Source organism: Trichomycterus rosablanca, chromosome 1 (assembly GCF_030014385.1).
Source record: "Trichomycterus rosablanca isolate fTriRos1 chromosome 1, fTriRos1.hap1, whole genome shotgun sequence".
NCBI classification, from domain to species: domain Eukaryota; kingdom Metazoa; phylum Chordata; class Actinopteri; order Siluriformes; family Trichomycteridae; genus Trichomycterus; species Trichomycterus rosablanca.
The window spans coordinates 54,580,759-54,598,523 of record NC_085988.1 but is presented as its reverse complement, the minus strand read 5'-3'; the positions used below and the strand labels follow the sequence as shown (position 1 = coordinate 54,598,523).

The window sequence follows — 17,765 nt, the reverse complement described above, 5'->3', positions numbered from 1 at the left end:
TTTTTTTTTTTTTTTTTTTTTTTTAGCATATCACCTGCTTTAATCTTACTTTAACTGTGTGATGGATAGATGAATGGATGGATGAACAGATAGATGTTTAAATATATTTTATTAATTTAATACATCTGTATGTCATTCAAACAAGAGAAGCAGGTCATTTGAACGACATATGTTCATGGCGAGTGCCATAGATCAACACAGCCGTGATGTAACAAGGTAGTTTCACAACTAATTTGTTGTTGCCATGCAACGGTAACACTTTCCTAGGCTGCCTTAACACAACAGGCTACAAAAGGCATCACTACACTGTAACGATAGTTTGAAACACAAAGTGCAAATAAGCGCTGATGAAAGGAAAAAAAAATTTAATTCATTAAGAATTATAAGATAGAATTGTTATTTATTAGGGTTTTTGCATTAACTGTACATGTTAATCTGTACAATATAAATCTGTTTGCATTCTGTTCATTTCTAGCCAATTTCAGTGTGTTCAGTTGCTCTGCCGTCACTGCAGTTTACCTAACACTTTTCATGGTATTGGCAGATTCAGAATTTGGTGTTCACCTAGTCACATTCTTTTTCAGAGTCTGGTCAAACATGGCATAATTTCTATTCAATTTTTTTATATAATCACAAATACAAAACAACCAAGGTTTGTGTGCATAAAGCTTGCAGTTACTTAGCAATACATCACTCACTACTTGGCAGCATCACTTGTTACTTGGTAGTGAGTCAGCAGAAAAGGCAATAAGAGCAGCAATGATTTTCATTTTTAGATTTTGCACATAACTATTTATAAAGTAAAATTTTATTGAAATCAACTGTGCCATCATACTAAAACATGAGCCTTTTGCATGCCAACGTGTATTTTAAACATGGGTTACTTCTGATCTCACAACCTGACTGCTGAAGCTTTGCCAAGTTATGCAAGTAATCTCAACCAGAGTGATAGTTTTGGTTAGGAAAAGTCAGCAGTACACTACCATACAGTATTAAATCATGTCAATTTGTGGCTAATGCTGATTGACAAATGTAACTTTTCCCCATATGATGACAAAATACAGGGAAACATTTAAGTAAACCGTGTTTTTGTTTCTATTTCTATTGCAATTATAATTATTATTTTACTTCTACACTTCAATTTCCCATTACATGTATAGCATATACACATTTCATATGTTTACCCCAGTACTCAGAATTCCTTATTGCACTATTATTTTTGTTGTCCCCAGTTACTCCAAGCTGCATTTTAATTGTGTAAAGGTTTCTCACCTTTCTTGCTGCGCTGCAGAATGTCGTTGGCCTCTTTGAGTGTGACTCCAGCTGGTGCAATTACCAAATCTTTTCTAGGAGTCATAGCCTGCAGGACACACAAGAACTTAGTATTTCTTTTCTCAGAAGAATGCATGATTCAATGAGATCCACTGACATACAGTTTTCTTAATTTAACATATGAGATTGTCAAATAGTTATACAATTTTCAACTTCAAAATATTCCCATTTAGCAGACAGGCAATTTGGCTAGCAGTCATATCAGTTGGTAAGCAAACTGTATACTGACGTATAAATCAAGAGATTCCTGAATGCAACGTCTGTTTCATACATAAGAAGTACATAGGCATTGCATCCTTATTGTTGTAGTAAGGAAGCACTTATAAAATGAAACACACACCTGCTCCAGAGGTTTGCTGTGATCTTTTTCCGACAGGAAGTCGATGTCTCGGGAGGTGACGATGCCCACCAGTTTGCTTCCCATCTTGCCAGTCTCAGTGACCGGTATTCCAGAGAAACCATGACGTACCTTGGCTTCAAATACATCTCCCACTGTGTGTTGTGGACTCATGACCACTGGGTCGGTGATAAAGCCCTGCTCAAACCTCTACACAACACCACACACACACACACACACACGTTTACAAGTAACTACAAGGTCCACTGCATTCTCAATGTCCATGTGTAAGACTATATGTATATTCATATGAAGCAATATTACTGTATGTAGCAGTTCTTTGCTAGAACATTAAAACTAAAATTAATATTTGGGAATAAGCTGGCAATGGATCCACTTTGTCTTATTATGGGTGTCCCAAACCCAGATATTAAAGGGATAAATTAACAGAAGCTTTTGTGTTTACTGACTATGCTGCACGTAAAGTTATTCTGTTGAGGTGGATCTCTGACAAACCCCCAACACTTTCTGACTGGCATAGAGTAATTTTTTATTTCTTGCCAAATGAAATATTTAACATACTGGGCTAAAGATAACCTCAGACAATGGTATAATATCTGGACTGTTTTTTGGACTATACTGGTGATAGAATCTCAAGAATATTCTTTTTAAAGAATAATAAAGAGGAGCTAGGAACTTTTACCCTCTGATCACCAATTATCATACTGCATTATCACACTGGAGATGCAGCCAAGTTTGCATTACAAAGACTTAAGTTAGGAGCTGGTATATTTGTATTTACTTTTTGTTTATTCATTTTTGGCTGCATTAATGTATGTAAAAACAAAAATTAAATACAGTGTGAAGGACTGTTTGGATATTGTATATGTAAATAATGTGTAGTGGTCACTGTTTGTGTGTAAGTTAAAGTTTAACAGTGTGTTAACAAATAATAATACTAAAAATTTAGAGTTAATAATAAAAATAAGGACCAGTTTTAGTTTTTATTTGGATATTGCAGTCAACAGTGTGTAGCCACAATGTAAGGATCCTGACATAGCACAGAGCAGTATATCAATAACATTAAATCAAGTTTCTCTGCCACCTTACCTTTACTTTGCGAACCTCATTAGCTTGAAACTCTGGGGTGCAGTTATGGTGAATAATGCCAATCCCACCCATAAGCTTGAAAACAAAAGAACAGTATTTATAGTAGATGATTTTTAAATTAGTTTAATTACTTGAAGTATTTTTTAGATAAGCTGAAACTTACAGCCATGGCTATAGCCATTGAGGACTCTGTGACTGTGTCCATGGGTGAAGAGATGAGTGGCGTCTTTAGTGTAATCTTCCTGGTCAGGGCTGAGGTCAAGTCCTGTAGAAACAAAGCGTCAAAGTAATTGTGATAAATTAATTAATCGTAGGTATACACAAGACTACTTATAGAAAACAATACGGTTTTTAAAAGCTCCACAACATCTAAAAGGAGTTTAGCTATGGTGTTTGGGCAGCCAGATGCCTATACAGATGTTTTTGGCTTTGTCTGTTGGGAGGGATTCCTCATTACTGCTGCATGTGTGGCCTCTGCTTGCTTGTCAAAATATCTGCACAGAGATGGTAAATCATGGAGAACGTTTGTTTGAACCAGTCTCTGGCACATTAAAAGCAGTGGTTGGCAAACACACACGTCAAAATGAGCATGTGTTGGGTACAGCAGTCCTCGGTCAGGGTAAGGGCAGAAAACAGCAGTAGAGGAAATAAACATTAAGATGGGGAGAAAAGAGGGGGGAATGCAGAAATAGTGGAGGTTTAGTTACCACAAGAGGGCAGAACTGAATAAAAATGTCTAACAATATTACAAACACTTTAAAACTGTAGCATTAAAACCAAATGGTACTGTATTAAATATTAGCTAATACTCATGTGTTGCTAGAATGAATGTTGCAGAATTGTCAAATAGTTCCATCTGGAACCATTCCATTTATTCCATTTAGCAATAGTTAAACTGCTACACCATCTACATAAAAACATCTGAGACTGTACAGAAACATACAGAAACTAAAGTTCACATATTACTAAATGTGTTAAATTAGTTCAATAGTTACAATAAATAATTATGTGCTAAAAATGTTTTAGAATAAATTATTGGAATAAACTGTCTATAGCAAATTGGCTATTATAATAAACAAAGTAGCCAAACATCAGCAACTATTTACACACCCTTTTAAGGGCAGCTTTGTACTAATAATGTGATTTATTTATAAGCACCAGAATCAGTTATGTTGAGATTTGTAGTGGTAGTAGTTTCTGCACTTTTATATTTTCATGGAAGCAGTGAGGGCGAGAGGAGTAGTAATCGGTTGTGTCCAAGAGACTGTTTGTTAATTAGGATTTTAACGTCATGTTTTACACTCTGGTTACATTCATGACAGGAACGGTAGTTACTCATTAGACAAGGTTCATCACTTCACAAGGTTATATCGAACACTGTCATGGACAATTTTGTATCTCCAATTCACCTCACTTGCATGTCTTTGGACTGTGGGAGGAAACCGGAGCACCCGGACTAAACCCACACGGACACGGGGAGAACATGCAAACCACACAGAAAGGACCCAGACCGCCCAACCCAGAACCTTTTTGCTGTGAGGCGACAGTGCTACCCACTTAGCCACCGTGCCGCCCCTCCAAGAGACTGAAAGAGAGGATTTAGCGCCATCTGATTTCCACCTTTTTGGACCACTCAAAGAAGCTTTAAGGGGAAGAAGATTTTAATGTGGTGATGTGAATGCAGCGCTGCATCAGTGGCTACGCACTCAACCAAAAACATTTTTTGGCATTAAAAAGTTAGTAGGCTGTGGGAAAATGCATCGCAGAGAAAGGTGACTGTAGAAAAGTGATGTGATTTGCGGAAACTTGTTGAGGCCACTCAGGTGGCGCAGCGGTAAAAAGACACACTGCAACCAGAGCTGGATTCTGAGTACCTTGTATCGAATCCAGCTCTGCCTCCCCGGTTCGAGACCGAGTGGCTGTATGAGCAACGATTGGCCGGTTGCTCAGTTGGGGGGTGGGACAAAGAACCGAATGTGGGTCTCTGTCAGAATGCGATTACGACCTCTGCCGGCTGATTAGAGGCACCTGTACAGAGATGAGGAAGAGTGCCCTTAGGGTGTGTCTCTCCGCATGCAACGCTAGGTGGCGCCAAACTCGTCAATGTGCGGGTGGCAAAAATGCATCCGGCTGCTGCGCATGTTTGAGGGGATATGGGTTAGCTTCGATCTCCTCGGTCAGGGCAGAGTTCGGCATAGACAGAGAGGAAGCACAATGCAAATTGAACAATTGGATGCGCTAAAGGGGGAGAAAAGAGGGAAAAATTTTTTTTGAAGAACCCTCATTACATAGATATAAACAAAGCCCATTAATAAAAAAAAAAGACCTGCCACCAAAAATTATCTTGACTCAGAGACAGAAGTAGGCAAAGGCTTCACGTTTGTCAGATACAGTGCCTAGCAAAAGTATTCGGCCCCCTTGAACTTTTCAACCTTTTGCCACATTTCAGGCTTCAAACATAACGATATGAAATTGTAATTTTTTGTGAAGAATCAACAACAAGTGGGCCACAATCGTGAAGTGGAACGAAATTTATTGGATATTTTAAACTTTTTTTAGAAATAAAAAACTGAAAAGTGGGGCGTGCAATATTATTCGGCCCCCTTGCGTTAATACTTTGTAGCGCCACCTTTTGCTGCGATTACAGCTGCAAGTCGCTTGGGGTATGTCTCTATCAGTTTTGCACATCGAGAGACTGAAATTTTTGCCCATTCTTCCTTGCAAAACAGCTCGAGCTCAGTGAGGTTGGATGGAGAGCGTTTGTGAACAGCAGTTTTCAGCTCTTTCCACAGATTCTCGATGGGATTCAGGTCTGGACTTTGACTTGGCCATTCTAACACCTGGATACGTTTATTTGTGAACCATTCCATTGTAGATTTTGCTTTATGTTTTGGATCATTGTCTTGTTGGACGATAAATCTCCGTCCCAGTCTCAGGTCTTTTGCAGACTCCAACAGGTTTTCTTCCAGAATGGTCCTGTATTTGGCTCCATCCATCTTCCCATCAATTTTAACCATCTTCCCTGTCCCTGCTGAAGAAAAGCAGGCCCAAACCATGATGCTGCCACCACCATGTTTGACAGTGGGGATGGTGTGTTCAGGGTGATGAGCTGTGTTGCTTTTACGCCAAACATAACGTTTTGCATTGTGGCCAAAAAGTTCGATTTTGGTTTCATCTGACCAGAGCACCTTCTTCCACATGTTTGGTGTGTCTCCCAGGTGGCTTGTGGCAAACTTTAAACGAGACTTTTTATGGATATCTTTGAGAAATGGCTTTCTTCTTGCCACTCTTCCATAAAGGCCAGATTTGTGCAGTGTACGACTGATTGTTGTCCTATGGACAGATTCTCCCACCTCAGCTGTAGATCTCTGCAGTTCATTCAGAGTGATCATGGGCCTCTTGGCTGCATCTCTGATCAGTCTTCTCCTTATTTGAGCTGAAAGTTTAGAGGGACGGCCGGGTCTTGGTAGATTTGCAGTGGTCTGATACTCCTTCCATTTCAATATGATCGCTTGCACAGTGCTCCTTGAGATGTTTAAAGCTTGGGAAATCTTTTTGTATCCAAATCCGGCTTTAAACTTCTCCACAACAGTATCTCGGACCTGCCTGGTGTGTTCCTTGGTCTTCATGATGCTCTCTGCGCTTTAAACAGAACTCTGAGACTATCACAGAGCAGGTGCATTTATACAGAGACTTGATTACACACAGGTGGATTCTATTTATCACCATCAGTCATTTAGGTCAACATTGGATCATTCAGAGATCCTCACTGAACTTCTGGAGTGAGTTTGCTGCACTGAAAGTAAAGGGGCCGAATAATATTGCACGCCCCACTTTTCAGTTTTTTATTTCTAATAAATTTCGTTCCACTTCACGATTGTGTTGCACTTGTTGTTGATTCTTCACAAAAAATTACAATTTCATATCTTTATGTTTGAAGCCTGAAATGTGGCAAAAGGTTGAAAAGTTCAAGGGGGCCGAATACTTTTGCTAGGCCCTGTATATTATTCATAATGCCTTCTGCAACATTTTACCCAAAATGCTTCTTTCCTTTTTTCCTTTTAGCAGAAGGACATACACAGATGAAAAATATTGCTTTAGTAAATATTAACAATAATTAGAAATATCCCACCTAGTTTTTATTATTGTTTAGGGGTCAAAACACAACCTCAATCAACTAGTCTGACCTAGTTCTGTTATCACTAAGAGATCTGACTTGAAATCAAACAACAGTTCTTATGGCTTTTACAACAGGCACATTAAAGCAACAAGTAGGAAACAGTGAAACAATGCACAAAGCAGAGTCAGTATAAGCAATTATTTGCTTATAGACAAAGGGTATCCATTAAAACCAGAGGCTCTAAAAAAAGCAACAGAACAACTTTACTGGCAGCATGTCATGAATATTACAGTCTCTGCATATTGCTGAAAGAATCTAAAATAACCCAGAGATTCACTGGCTTCTTATAAGTCGAGTTCCAGAATAACCTGAATGCATTAAGCATTTGCATTTAAAACAGCAGATGGCACTGGGGCCTTAATGCCTTCTCTACACCTTGTTAGGCAAATCCTTAACCTCAGCTGAACAAATAACAAAGCACTTATTTGCAGATGAACCTCTCAATGTTTTATGTTCACAGAGCTGCTGAAACAAAAGTCTGGACTACTAAAGTCTGAATAGCATTTAATACAAACTTAACTGATTTGGACTAAAATAAATGTTTACACCAGCACTTAAGACAGAGAAACTGCCTGTGGAAATATAAATAAATATATAAATAAATAAATAATAGCCTGTATGGCTTGTTATATCTATGACAGAAAAGAACCATGTGACCACGTGGAAATAAACTATGGAAATTGCCAAAGTTTGAATACCACTAATTACATTATTAAAAAAAAAAAAAAAAAAAAAAAAAGGGGAAACCTTCACATTTAAATGCAGACATCCAGATGCAACCAAAATAAATGATTCACTGCTGACCTTCACAGCATGTTCTGTGGCTTTGAGAATAGTTCCTCTCGCTCAGATAAGCTCTGAAACACTCAACATCCCCCTCATGTGCACCTGCCATGTTCAGCTAGATTTCTCAAAACACAAGTTCCACTAGCACAGATGGTAAAGAGCAAAGCAAGCAATACTTAAAACGGGATACAACTGAAAATACAACAATGCATATAATTTAATAACTTAAACTCCTTGATTGGGAGAGACTTAAAGATGAAGTGACGACTGTATAGAAAAGCTTTGTAAATTTCCAAATCTAATGCAATTTCAAGCAGAAATGGGCACGAGTACTTGAGCACCTAAGTACTTGTACTAGTAAAGGATCAATCATGTAAGAGCAGACATTTAGATTTTGCAGACTTTACTGTGACTGAAAACAAAGCAAGCAATTAAGGCTTAAAAGTCTTGCTTAACAGGCTTGAACCAGGGACCTTCTGAATTAACACTTTCCTGACAATGTTCTACACCTCCTAGCTCATGTGTTTAAACACACTTATTGCTACCATGTGTATAAAATCAACTATATGCTTCAGAAATTAAAGTTACACATAACTATTTACAGCATTTAGTACCAAAGTCCCCTTTATGTCAGTTTTGTAAACATTAATTAGATGTTTTACAACCCCAAATCAGAAAAAGTTGGGACACATTACATTTACTTTGACTTTTATTTGATTGCAGACAGTTTGAACCCAACAATATTTCATATTTTGTCTGGTCTAAATCAATTCACTTCTTAATATACACTATATTGCCAAAAGTATTCGCTCATCTGCCTTCACACGCATATGAACTTGAGTGACATCCCATTCTTAATCCATAGGGTTTAATATGATGTCGGCACACCCTTTGCAGCTATAACAGCTTCAACTCTTCTGGTAAGGCTTTCCACAAGGTTTAGAAGTGCGTTTATGGGAATTTTTGACCATTCTTCCAGAAGCACATTTGTGAGGTCAGACACCAGGTCAGATGTTGGACGAGAAGGCCTGGCTTGCAGACTCCGCTCTAATTCATCCCAAAGGTGTTTTATCGGGTTTAGGTCAGGACTCTGTGCAGGCCAGTCAAGTTCTTCCACACCAGATCCGCTCATCCATGTCTTTATGGACCTTGCTTTGTGCACTTGTGCGCAGTCATGTTGGAACAGGAAGGGGCCATCCCCAAACTGTTCCCACAAAGTTGGGAGCATGAAATTGTCCAAACTCTCTTGGTATGCTGAAGCATTAGGAGTTCCTTCCACTTGAACTAAGGGGCCGAGCCCAACTCCTGAAAAACAGCCCCACAACCCAGACTCATCTATCGGATTGCCAGACGGAGAAGTGTGATTCGTCACTCCAGAGAACACGTCTCTACTGCTCTAGAGTCCAGTGGCGGCGTGCTTTACACCACCGCATCCAACGCTTTGCATTGCACTTGATGTAAGGCTTGGATGCAGCTGCTTGGCCATGGAAAACCATTCCATGAAGCTCTCTACGCACTGTTCTTGAGCTAATCTGAAGGTCACATGAAGTTTGGAGGTCTGTAGCAATTAACTCTGCAGAAAGTTGGCGACCTCTGCGCACTATGCGCCTCAGCTTCGTGGCCGAGTTGCTGTTGTTCCCAGTCGCTTCCACTTTGTTATAATACCACTGACAGTTGACTGTGGAATATTTAGTAGCGAGGAAATTTCATGACTGGACTTGTTGCACAGGTGGCATCCTATCACGGTACCACGCTGGAATTCACTGAGCTCCTGAGAGCGACCCATTCTTTCACAAATGTTTGTAGAAGCAGTCTGCATGCCTAGGTGCTTGATTTTATACACCTGTGGCCATGGAAGTGATTGGAACACCTGAATTCAATTATCTGGATAGGTGAGTGAATACTTTTGGCAATATAGTGTACCTCCATTCCTGCATTTCAGGCCTACAACACATTCCAAAAACGGGTGGCACGGTGGCTAAGTGGGTAGCACTGTCGCCTCACAGCAAGAAGGTCCTGGGTTCGATCCCCAGGTGGGGCGGTCCGGGTCCTTTCTGTGTGGAGTTTGCATGTTCTCCCCGTGTCTGCATGGGTTTACTCTGGGTGCTCTGGTTTCCTCCCACAGTCCAAAGACATGCAAGTGAGGTCAATTGAAGACACTAAATTGTCCATGACTGTGTTTGATATAACCTTGTGAACTGATGAACCTTGTGTAATGAGTAACTACCGTTTCTGTCATGAATGTAACCAAAGTGTAAAACATGACATTTAAATCCCAATAAACAAACAAACATTCCAAAAACAGTTGGGATGGGGGCAATTTAGAGCTAGTAATGAGGTGAAAAAACTAAATAATGATGTGAACCACTCACTCATGTTAAATAGTAGACAGTACACACCTGTCACCTAAGCATACCACCACATCACCTAAGAATGCCTTTACCAGAAAGTGATCAAAGTTTTGGAGTGGCCTAGCCAAGCCCCAGACCTAAATCCAGTTTTAAAAAGGATGTAGAATGACCTTATAAGGGCTGTACACAGATGCTCTCATAACCAAACAGATCTAACACTTCTGAAAGGAAGTGTGGGCAAGGCTTGCCAAATTAAGATGTGTCATGATAAACGCCTACCCAAAAAGACTGCATGTTAAAGCATTGTTTGATTTTATGACAGCATAGTAGAAGTTTAAAGGTCTGCATATTTATGCAACCACAATATTGAACGTTTATTTACAATTAAATTGTACAGATAGGTGACATCTTAGTAGGGCTGGGCGATGCGACAAAAAAAAATAGGTATCTCGATATGCTTTTGAGAAGTGGCGATATATGACACAATGGCGATATATGTACAATAGCAGGCCACTGCCTGTATTTTATTATGTATGTAATTCTGTCTAATTACAGTGTTTATATTTTGTATTATTACAAGGCTGTATTTGTATTAATATTGACAATATTTATATCAAACAAACCAGCAAAATTTCACAATAAAATTTATGCGGTCCGTTTTACTTAAAATAAATGAGCATCAAAATAAATCCTGAAAAAGTTCAATATTTGATCATTTTCTGATATCACTGCAAAATGAAAGTGCATGGTAAACAGCAGCACCGTGACCCAGCTCAACCTCACAGAAGCATAAAATCATAACCGCTGCTTACCTAAGCTTTTCTTCTTCAAATTGAAACCAAATCTATATCCATGTGTTGTTCCATTAGGGATATAATCTACTTGTTTTTCTTCTTGGAGGCCATCTTGTTTGTTTCCAGAATATTTCCAGAAACCATATTTTTCCCAGTAAAAAGCTGAAATTGGTAATTCGTTAACTAAACTATCACTTATGCATCTACAACCAGTAAAGAGAGAGATTGAAATTCTGCCCAAAATCTGAATTCGTAGGCTCTGATTGGTTTATACAGCTGTTTATCAAGGCTTGGACCACGACTGAATCTTTTTAACAAATAAACCGATTCATGGAGGAGAGTGCGCACGACACCATAATGAAAGAGAGTGAGCATAACGAATGAATCTTTACCACAAATAAGAGCACAGCTCCCTGATTCAATTCCAATGAGTAATTCATTTGAAAAGAGTCATTTTGGACAGTGATTCAGTGTGAGCTCTGTTAAACGTTCTCAAATGGTAACCTGTATATCCTAGGCATACTCAATATATCAAATATGGACATTTTCAACATCGTAATATCAAATATATCGACATTTGCGATATACCGCCCAGCCCTACATCTTAGTCCAATCTTTTACATCACAAAAATCTGACATTGTAACAGGGGTTGTGAATACTTTTTATAGCTACTGTAAATATATGGGGTGGTAACACAAATCTGAAAACACAAAGTGCCTGAATGAGAGATAAACTTACAACTTCATCTGAGGTAAAGTCAATGAAGCCAGGCAGAATCAGGAAATCACTGTAACACAGAGAAAAATAGCATTACATTGCTGCCATTACTATTCAGTTATGCAGATACATTGATCCATAGTGGCATAAATACACACACATTTGTTTTTGTCAGAGGTTAACCCAAAGCAACTGACAAGAGAATAATTCTGGTTTTATTTTAAGTGCCAATGTTTACTCTTCACCAATCACAAGATTATAGCTTAGGCTTTTAATCAGTAGCTTAAACCCCAACACAGAATTTTTCTGTTTTGACCAGTCATCAGATTTTAAAGGCTCTAAACAAACCTAAGTAGAAAAAGAGAATCCACCAAGAGCTTAGTTTTTGCAAGCAAGGATAGATCATGGTTCATAATTTTGTCTTCAAATTGCAAAAGATTGAAAATAACTTAGGTTTCACCATGTACAGTTCATAATATCAGAAAAGGATTCAGGAAGTCATGGAAAATGTTGGTGTGAAGGCCGAGGACAGAAACCGCTGCTAAACGTTTGTGACCATCGAGCACTTAGGCTGTAGTGTTAGATAAACAGTCATGCTACCGTTATGGACATAGCCACAGGCTCAGGAGTACTTTGGAAAATTGCATAACACAGTTTCAGGGAGTATTTCTTGATACATCGACATACTGTTTTAAGTGACAAAGAGCAAGCCAGCAAGTTCTCTGAACCCAAGGTAATCTAAGATGGACCAAAAAACTGTCAAAACGTGTTGTGGTCAAACAAGTTTTTTTTAACAGACATTAGATTCTGTGTGTCAAACATGTTAAAGACCATCCAGACTGTTACCAATTAAAAACTTTTCAAAACCAGCATTGTGATAGCAAGGGTGAGCTGCATCAATGTGAAGGTACCATGTGAAGGTATATTGGTATTTTGGAGAGATATACGTCAGGACAATGTAATGTATTCCAGGAGAACAATGCCAAGCCTTATTGTGCACAAGTTACTGTAACGTGGCTTTGTAGACATAGCGTGTGCACTTGACTGGCCTGCCTGCAGTCCAAATCGGCCTTCTATTACAAATGTATGGCACATCGTGAAGAAGAGAATCAGAAAACAGTGACCACTGCAAAAATTAGTATCTTAACTTCCCAAACGATTTAAAAATATAATTTAAAAAAGCGATGTGACCCAGTGGTGAACATGCCACTGCCCCAGCTTCGAGTGTGTTGCAGGCATCAATTTCTAAATATTTTTATATTTAACAAATATATTCAGGTTCACTATAAAAAAAAAAAAAAAAAAAAAAAAAATTTAATTCCTTTGTTCTTATGTCTGTTAATTACAGTAAATTGAAGTACAGATTTCAGGGTTTTTTTTCCTTTTTAGGAAATGTCCCAACAAACTGGTTACACTCAAAATAAAACAGACCTTTCCATTATATCACACAGGTTCTGGAACTAAAGACACTAACTGTTAGTTATTATTGCTCATTCTTGAGCTGAACAATGATCAGTCAACAACCAGTCTGTGATCACCACTGTCTGATTCTCCTCCTCATAAAGCTCCATACATCTTAATAAGAGATCTAGACTGCAGGCAGGCCAGTTAAGGACACATACTCTGAATCTATGAAACCATAATGTTATGCATGCAGAATGAGGTCTGGCACTGTCTCACCGAAATAAGCATGAACCGGGAAAAGACATTGTCTTAATAGACGTTGTCTCTCTAAAATCCCAAAATATCACTTCAGATCAATGGTACCTGCACACATCTGCAAGTCACCCATGCCCTTAACACTGATTCACCCTCAAACCATGACAGATGTGGACTTGGTTTCTGAAACCAAGGTAAAATATGTACTCCACCATTTCTTGGTGGACTGAGAAGTTACAATGTGGCCTTATTTATTGCAGTAGCATGACAGTTTCTCGTGCAATGCTGCCTGAGTGCTCAAAAGTAATGCACATTCACCAGTGGTTTCTTACCTTTCCCTACATGATTGTTCCAGATTGCCTAAATCTTTTCACAACATTATGTGTGGTTACTTGCAATATTCTGTGGTGACATGTTCTTTTTAAACTGACTGACAATTCTCCCGTGATTTTTGGTAAAAGGTGGTGAGCCACAACCCATTATTGCTTACACAGGCTGAGCCTTTGGTGGATCCTCATTTTACACCCAATCATGATTCCATCAGCTGTTAACAATTCACCTGCTTAGTGTGCAATGATTTAAAACACTAACATTAATATTCCATAAACGTTTCAGTTTTATTTTGCCTCTGATCCAACTTTTGGAGTGTGTTAAAGGCATAAAATTATAAATGTTTATATTTACATACTACAATGATCAGTGAACACAGTGGAAATCTTTTCGTTCTACTTTTATTAGTCAAATAAATACTTATTGTAAGATAATTAATCACATATTTTTGTTCAACTTTGTCACAACTTTTCAGGAAAGAGTTCATGCAACATGCAGTCTTACACAAAAATTAAACATTGTTTTAGTTTATTATCTAAGTGTATATACACTAATCAGTCATAACATTAAAACCACCTCCTTGTTTCTACACTCACTGTCCATTTTATCAGCTCCACTTACCATATAGAAGCACTTTGTAGTTCTACATTTACTGACTAGTCCAGCTGTTTCTTTGCATGCTTATTAGCCCCCTTTCATGCTGTTCTTCAATGGTCAGGACTCTTGCAGGACCACTACAGAGTAGTGGATCCGACACAGCAGCGACACCTCACTGTCACTGCTGGACTGAGAACAGTCCACCAACCAAAAATACATCGAGCCAACAGCGCCCCATGAGCATCGTCCTGTGACCACTGATGAAGGTCTAGAAGATGACCAACTCAAACAGCAATTGATGAGCGATCGTCTAACTTTGCATCTACAAGGTGGACCAACTAGGTAGGAGTGTCTAATAGAGTAGACAGTGAGTGGACACGATATATATATAAAAAATAAAAAATAAACTCCAGCACAACACACACTAACACACCACCACCATGTCACTGTCACTGCAGTGCTGAGAATGATCCACCACCTAAATAATACCTGCTCTGTGGTGGTCCTGTGGGGGTGCTGACCATTGAAGAACAGGGTGATACCGAATAAAAAAAAAAGTATGCAGAGAAATAGATGGACTACAGTCAGTAATTGTAGAACTTGAAAGTGCTTCTACATGGTAAGTGGAGCTGATAAAATGGACAGTGAGTGTAGAAACAAGGAGGTGGTTTTAATATTATGGCTGATCGGTGTACATACATACATACATACATACATAACATATATGTCAACACACCACATTCTTTGCACATTTGACATGACAATATATTATAATAAACAATAATGTACATAATAAGGCTCACTATATCTCCTTTTCAGTTCAGTTGGCACTTCCTAAATTCACTTCAGTAAAGTGTGCTCGAAATGGCATCAAACCACTAAGCACAATCGTAACAGGAAGGCTGCCAGTCAGCTGAGAGGCAACAGTAATAATATGCAACATAACTGCCTTGTGCCAAAATAAATGTGCATTGCCCTGATGATAGCCTTCTTTACTAATTAAACAATTTAATGACCCCTTGAGACATGTGGGTGAAGATATTACATACATCAGAACATAAATAGTGATCAGACAGAGTAACTGTTTTGATTTAGTGATTTGGCCAATCAGATGTTTAGAGGCTGCCACTGTCACCCAGCCATAATTGTTTCACTTCTGAATTGTATCCAAACCACAGATCGTGTTCACCATTAAAATCCACTATTGTACCTGCAGGCAAGTACAATGCCCCCAAAAGGATGGAATAACTGCATGAAAAGTTTTTTTATTTTTACTTTTGGATGACTTTTTGAACACTATTTATAGAGTCATCACAATCAACAGATTCAGAAGACAGTCAATATGTGATTTTGTCCACAAATCTTTATAAAAAAAAATAAAATAAAAATAAAAATAAAAAAAAAATAAAAAAAAAACCAGAAGTGGCAACTGGCTCTTTGCACTGATTGAACTGACCTTGGTCCCACTGAGGAGCAGAACACTTAATCATGGCCACTTTACACAAACATTCTCGTGGTACATATTATTACAAGAGCACCAAAACAGTGATGTGCTCACACGTACACTGATCAGCCATAACATTAAAACCACCTTCTTGTTTCTACACTCACTGTCCATTTTATCAGCTTACCATATAGAAGCACTTTGTAGTTCTGCAGTTACTGACTGTAGTCCATCCGTTTCTCTACATACTTTTTTAGCCTGCTTTCACCCTGAGTGGATCAGACAGCAGCAGCACTGCTGGAGTTTTTAAATATCGTGTCCACTCACTGTCCACTCGCTGGATATTTTTGGTGGTTAAAAGGTGATTTAAAAACTCCAGCAGCGCTGCTGTGTCTGATCCACTCATACCAGCACAACACACACTAACACCACCTAAATAAGTGGTCCCCAACCACCGGACCATTTATTACCGGGCCGCACAGAAACAATAAATAATTAGAGATCGCTACATCAGCAATGAAAACACTGCTTCCATTTCCAACACACGGGTGTTTATCATCTCACATCACCCCCAGGTGGAAGCAGCGTCTCGTTGCAGCGATAAAAAGCTCATTTGTGAGCAGTATAGTTATTCTATTTTAAATCCCTCCCCACCGCCAGTCCGTAAAATTTTATTTTATATGAAATCGGTCAGTGGTGCAAAAAAGGTTGGGGAGCACTGACCTAAATAATACCTACTCTGTAGTGGTGCTGTGGGGGTCCTGACCATTGAAGAACAGGGTGAAAGCAGGCTAAAAAAGTATGTAGAGAAACAGATGGACAACAGTCAGTAATTGCAGTACTACAAAGTGCTTCTATATGGTAAGTGGCACTGATAAAATGGGACAGTGAGTGTAGAAACAAGGAGGTGGTCATAATGTTATGCCTCATCGGTGTATATAGCCAATGTGGCTCTCCTCATTGTCAAACCAACTTTTACAAGTATTCAAAACCCACAGAAATGCACAGCAGAGCTTAGCAGGCAGGCAGGAAACACAATGCTAGCCAGTAGCAAGGAAGGGACTGAAAAGTAAAAAAACGTAACTATTTCTTAACCAGTATGTGGTTTGGCAAAAAGAAAGGGCAGAATAAGTGTGCTTTTGTTCCACATGACAGACCGAGAGAGAGGACAAACTATATTTGCCAAACACACAAACACAGCAGTGATGTTTCTCTTTTTCTGCTTGTGACGAGCAGACTTAATTTGAAGTCTGCATTCCCACAGTGAAACGGGGAGGGAAATGTCTGGAAAAACCACCTGGTGGTATTTAACACTGTCTGAATCCCTTAAACCCTCCAAAATAGCACAAGGCTAAAGAGTAAACAGCAGAGTTGGATAACTGAGTTTGTTTAAACGCCACAATATTAGTTAAATCGGTAATGCTAGTGTCTGTGCGGTCTTTATTGTTTTATTAAAAGTAAATCTCAACAAATTGTGATTTTTAAATCAGAATCAAGTTTCCTTTTTATTTATTTAATTTTTTCATATATACTTCTCTGATTGCTTCATCTATTGCAAACATTACCTTAAAATAAAGTCCAACAGTTGCATGCTTCATTTTATGTGCACTTACCTGCTCAAGTTATTTATGAGAATACATACAAGGACCACATGTTTTTAACAATAATATGTTGTGTGCTCAAGTCATATTGCGAGTTTAAGCGCTCTTGAACTAACATAAATATATTTAAATATGCATTTAAATGGTTAAAACCCCCTGCACAGCCTTGTAATAATTTGCCATAATCAACATTAAAAACACATTTATGTAGTAATTAATAGTTCTTTTTGGTTTCCTGCCCTTGCTACTCTTTGAAGCTTTACCAAAGTATGGATATACACACAAATTTTCCATGTGCATAGTTCATTATATACATTAGACCCATTAGTTTATAACACAGCAAGCTACTATTGCAGGAAACTAATATAAAAAACATTTGGTACAGTGCACAACAGTCTCACTACAGCCCTAAGTAGGCAGAACTGTCGCCTCACAGCAAGAAGGTCCTGGGTTCGATCCCCAGGTGGGGCGGTCCTTTCTGAGTTTGCATGTTCTCTCCATGTCTGCGTGGGTTTCCCCCGGGTGC

At 38.7% G+C, this 17,765-nt stretch overlaps 1 protein-coding gene across 5 annotated transcripts in view; it reads right to left on the bottom strand.

Annotated features, from left to right (window-relative positions):
• The window catches only part of impdh1b (IMP (inosine 5'-monophosphate) dehydrogenase 1b), a 41,575-nt gene that overhangs the window by 7,906 nt on the left and 15,904 nt on the right, over window positions 1-17,765 (bottom strand). For all 5 annotated transcript variants that reach the window (XM_062994651.1, XM_062994650.1, XM_062994652.1 and 2 more), the window contains 5 exons: window positions 11,630-11,678; window positions 2,943-3,044; window positions 2,780-2,854; window positions 1,673-1,879; window positions 1,273-1,360 (listed from right to left, as the gene is read on the bottom strand). In XM_062994651.1, coding sequence (XP_062850721.1) covers window positions 1,273-1,360; window positions 1,673-1,879; window positions 2,780-2,854; window positions 2,943-3,044; window positions 11,630-11,678 — 521 coding nt within the window. The remainder of the gene's footprint in view (window positions 1-1,272; window positions 1,361-1,672; window positions 1,880-2,779; window positions 2,855-2,942; window positions 3,045-11,629; window positions 11,679-17,765) is intronic.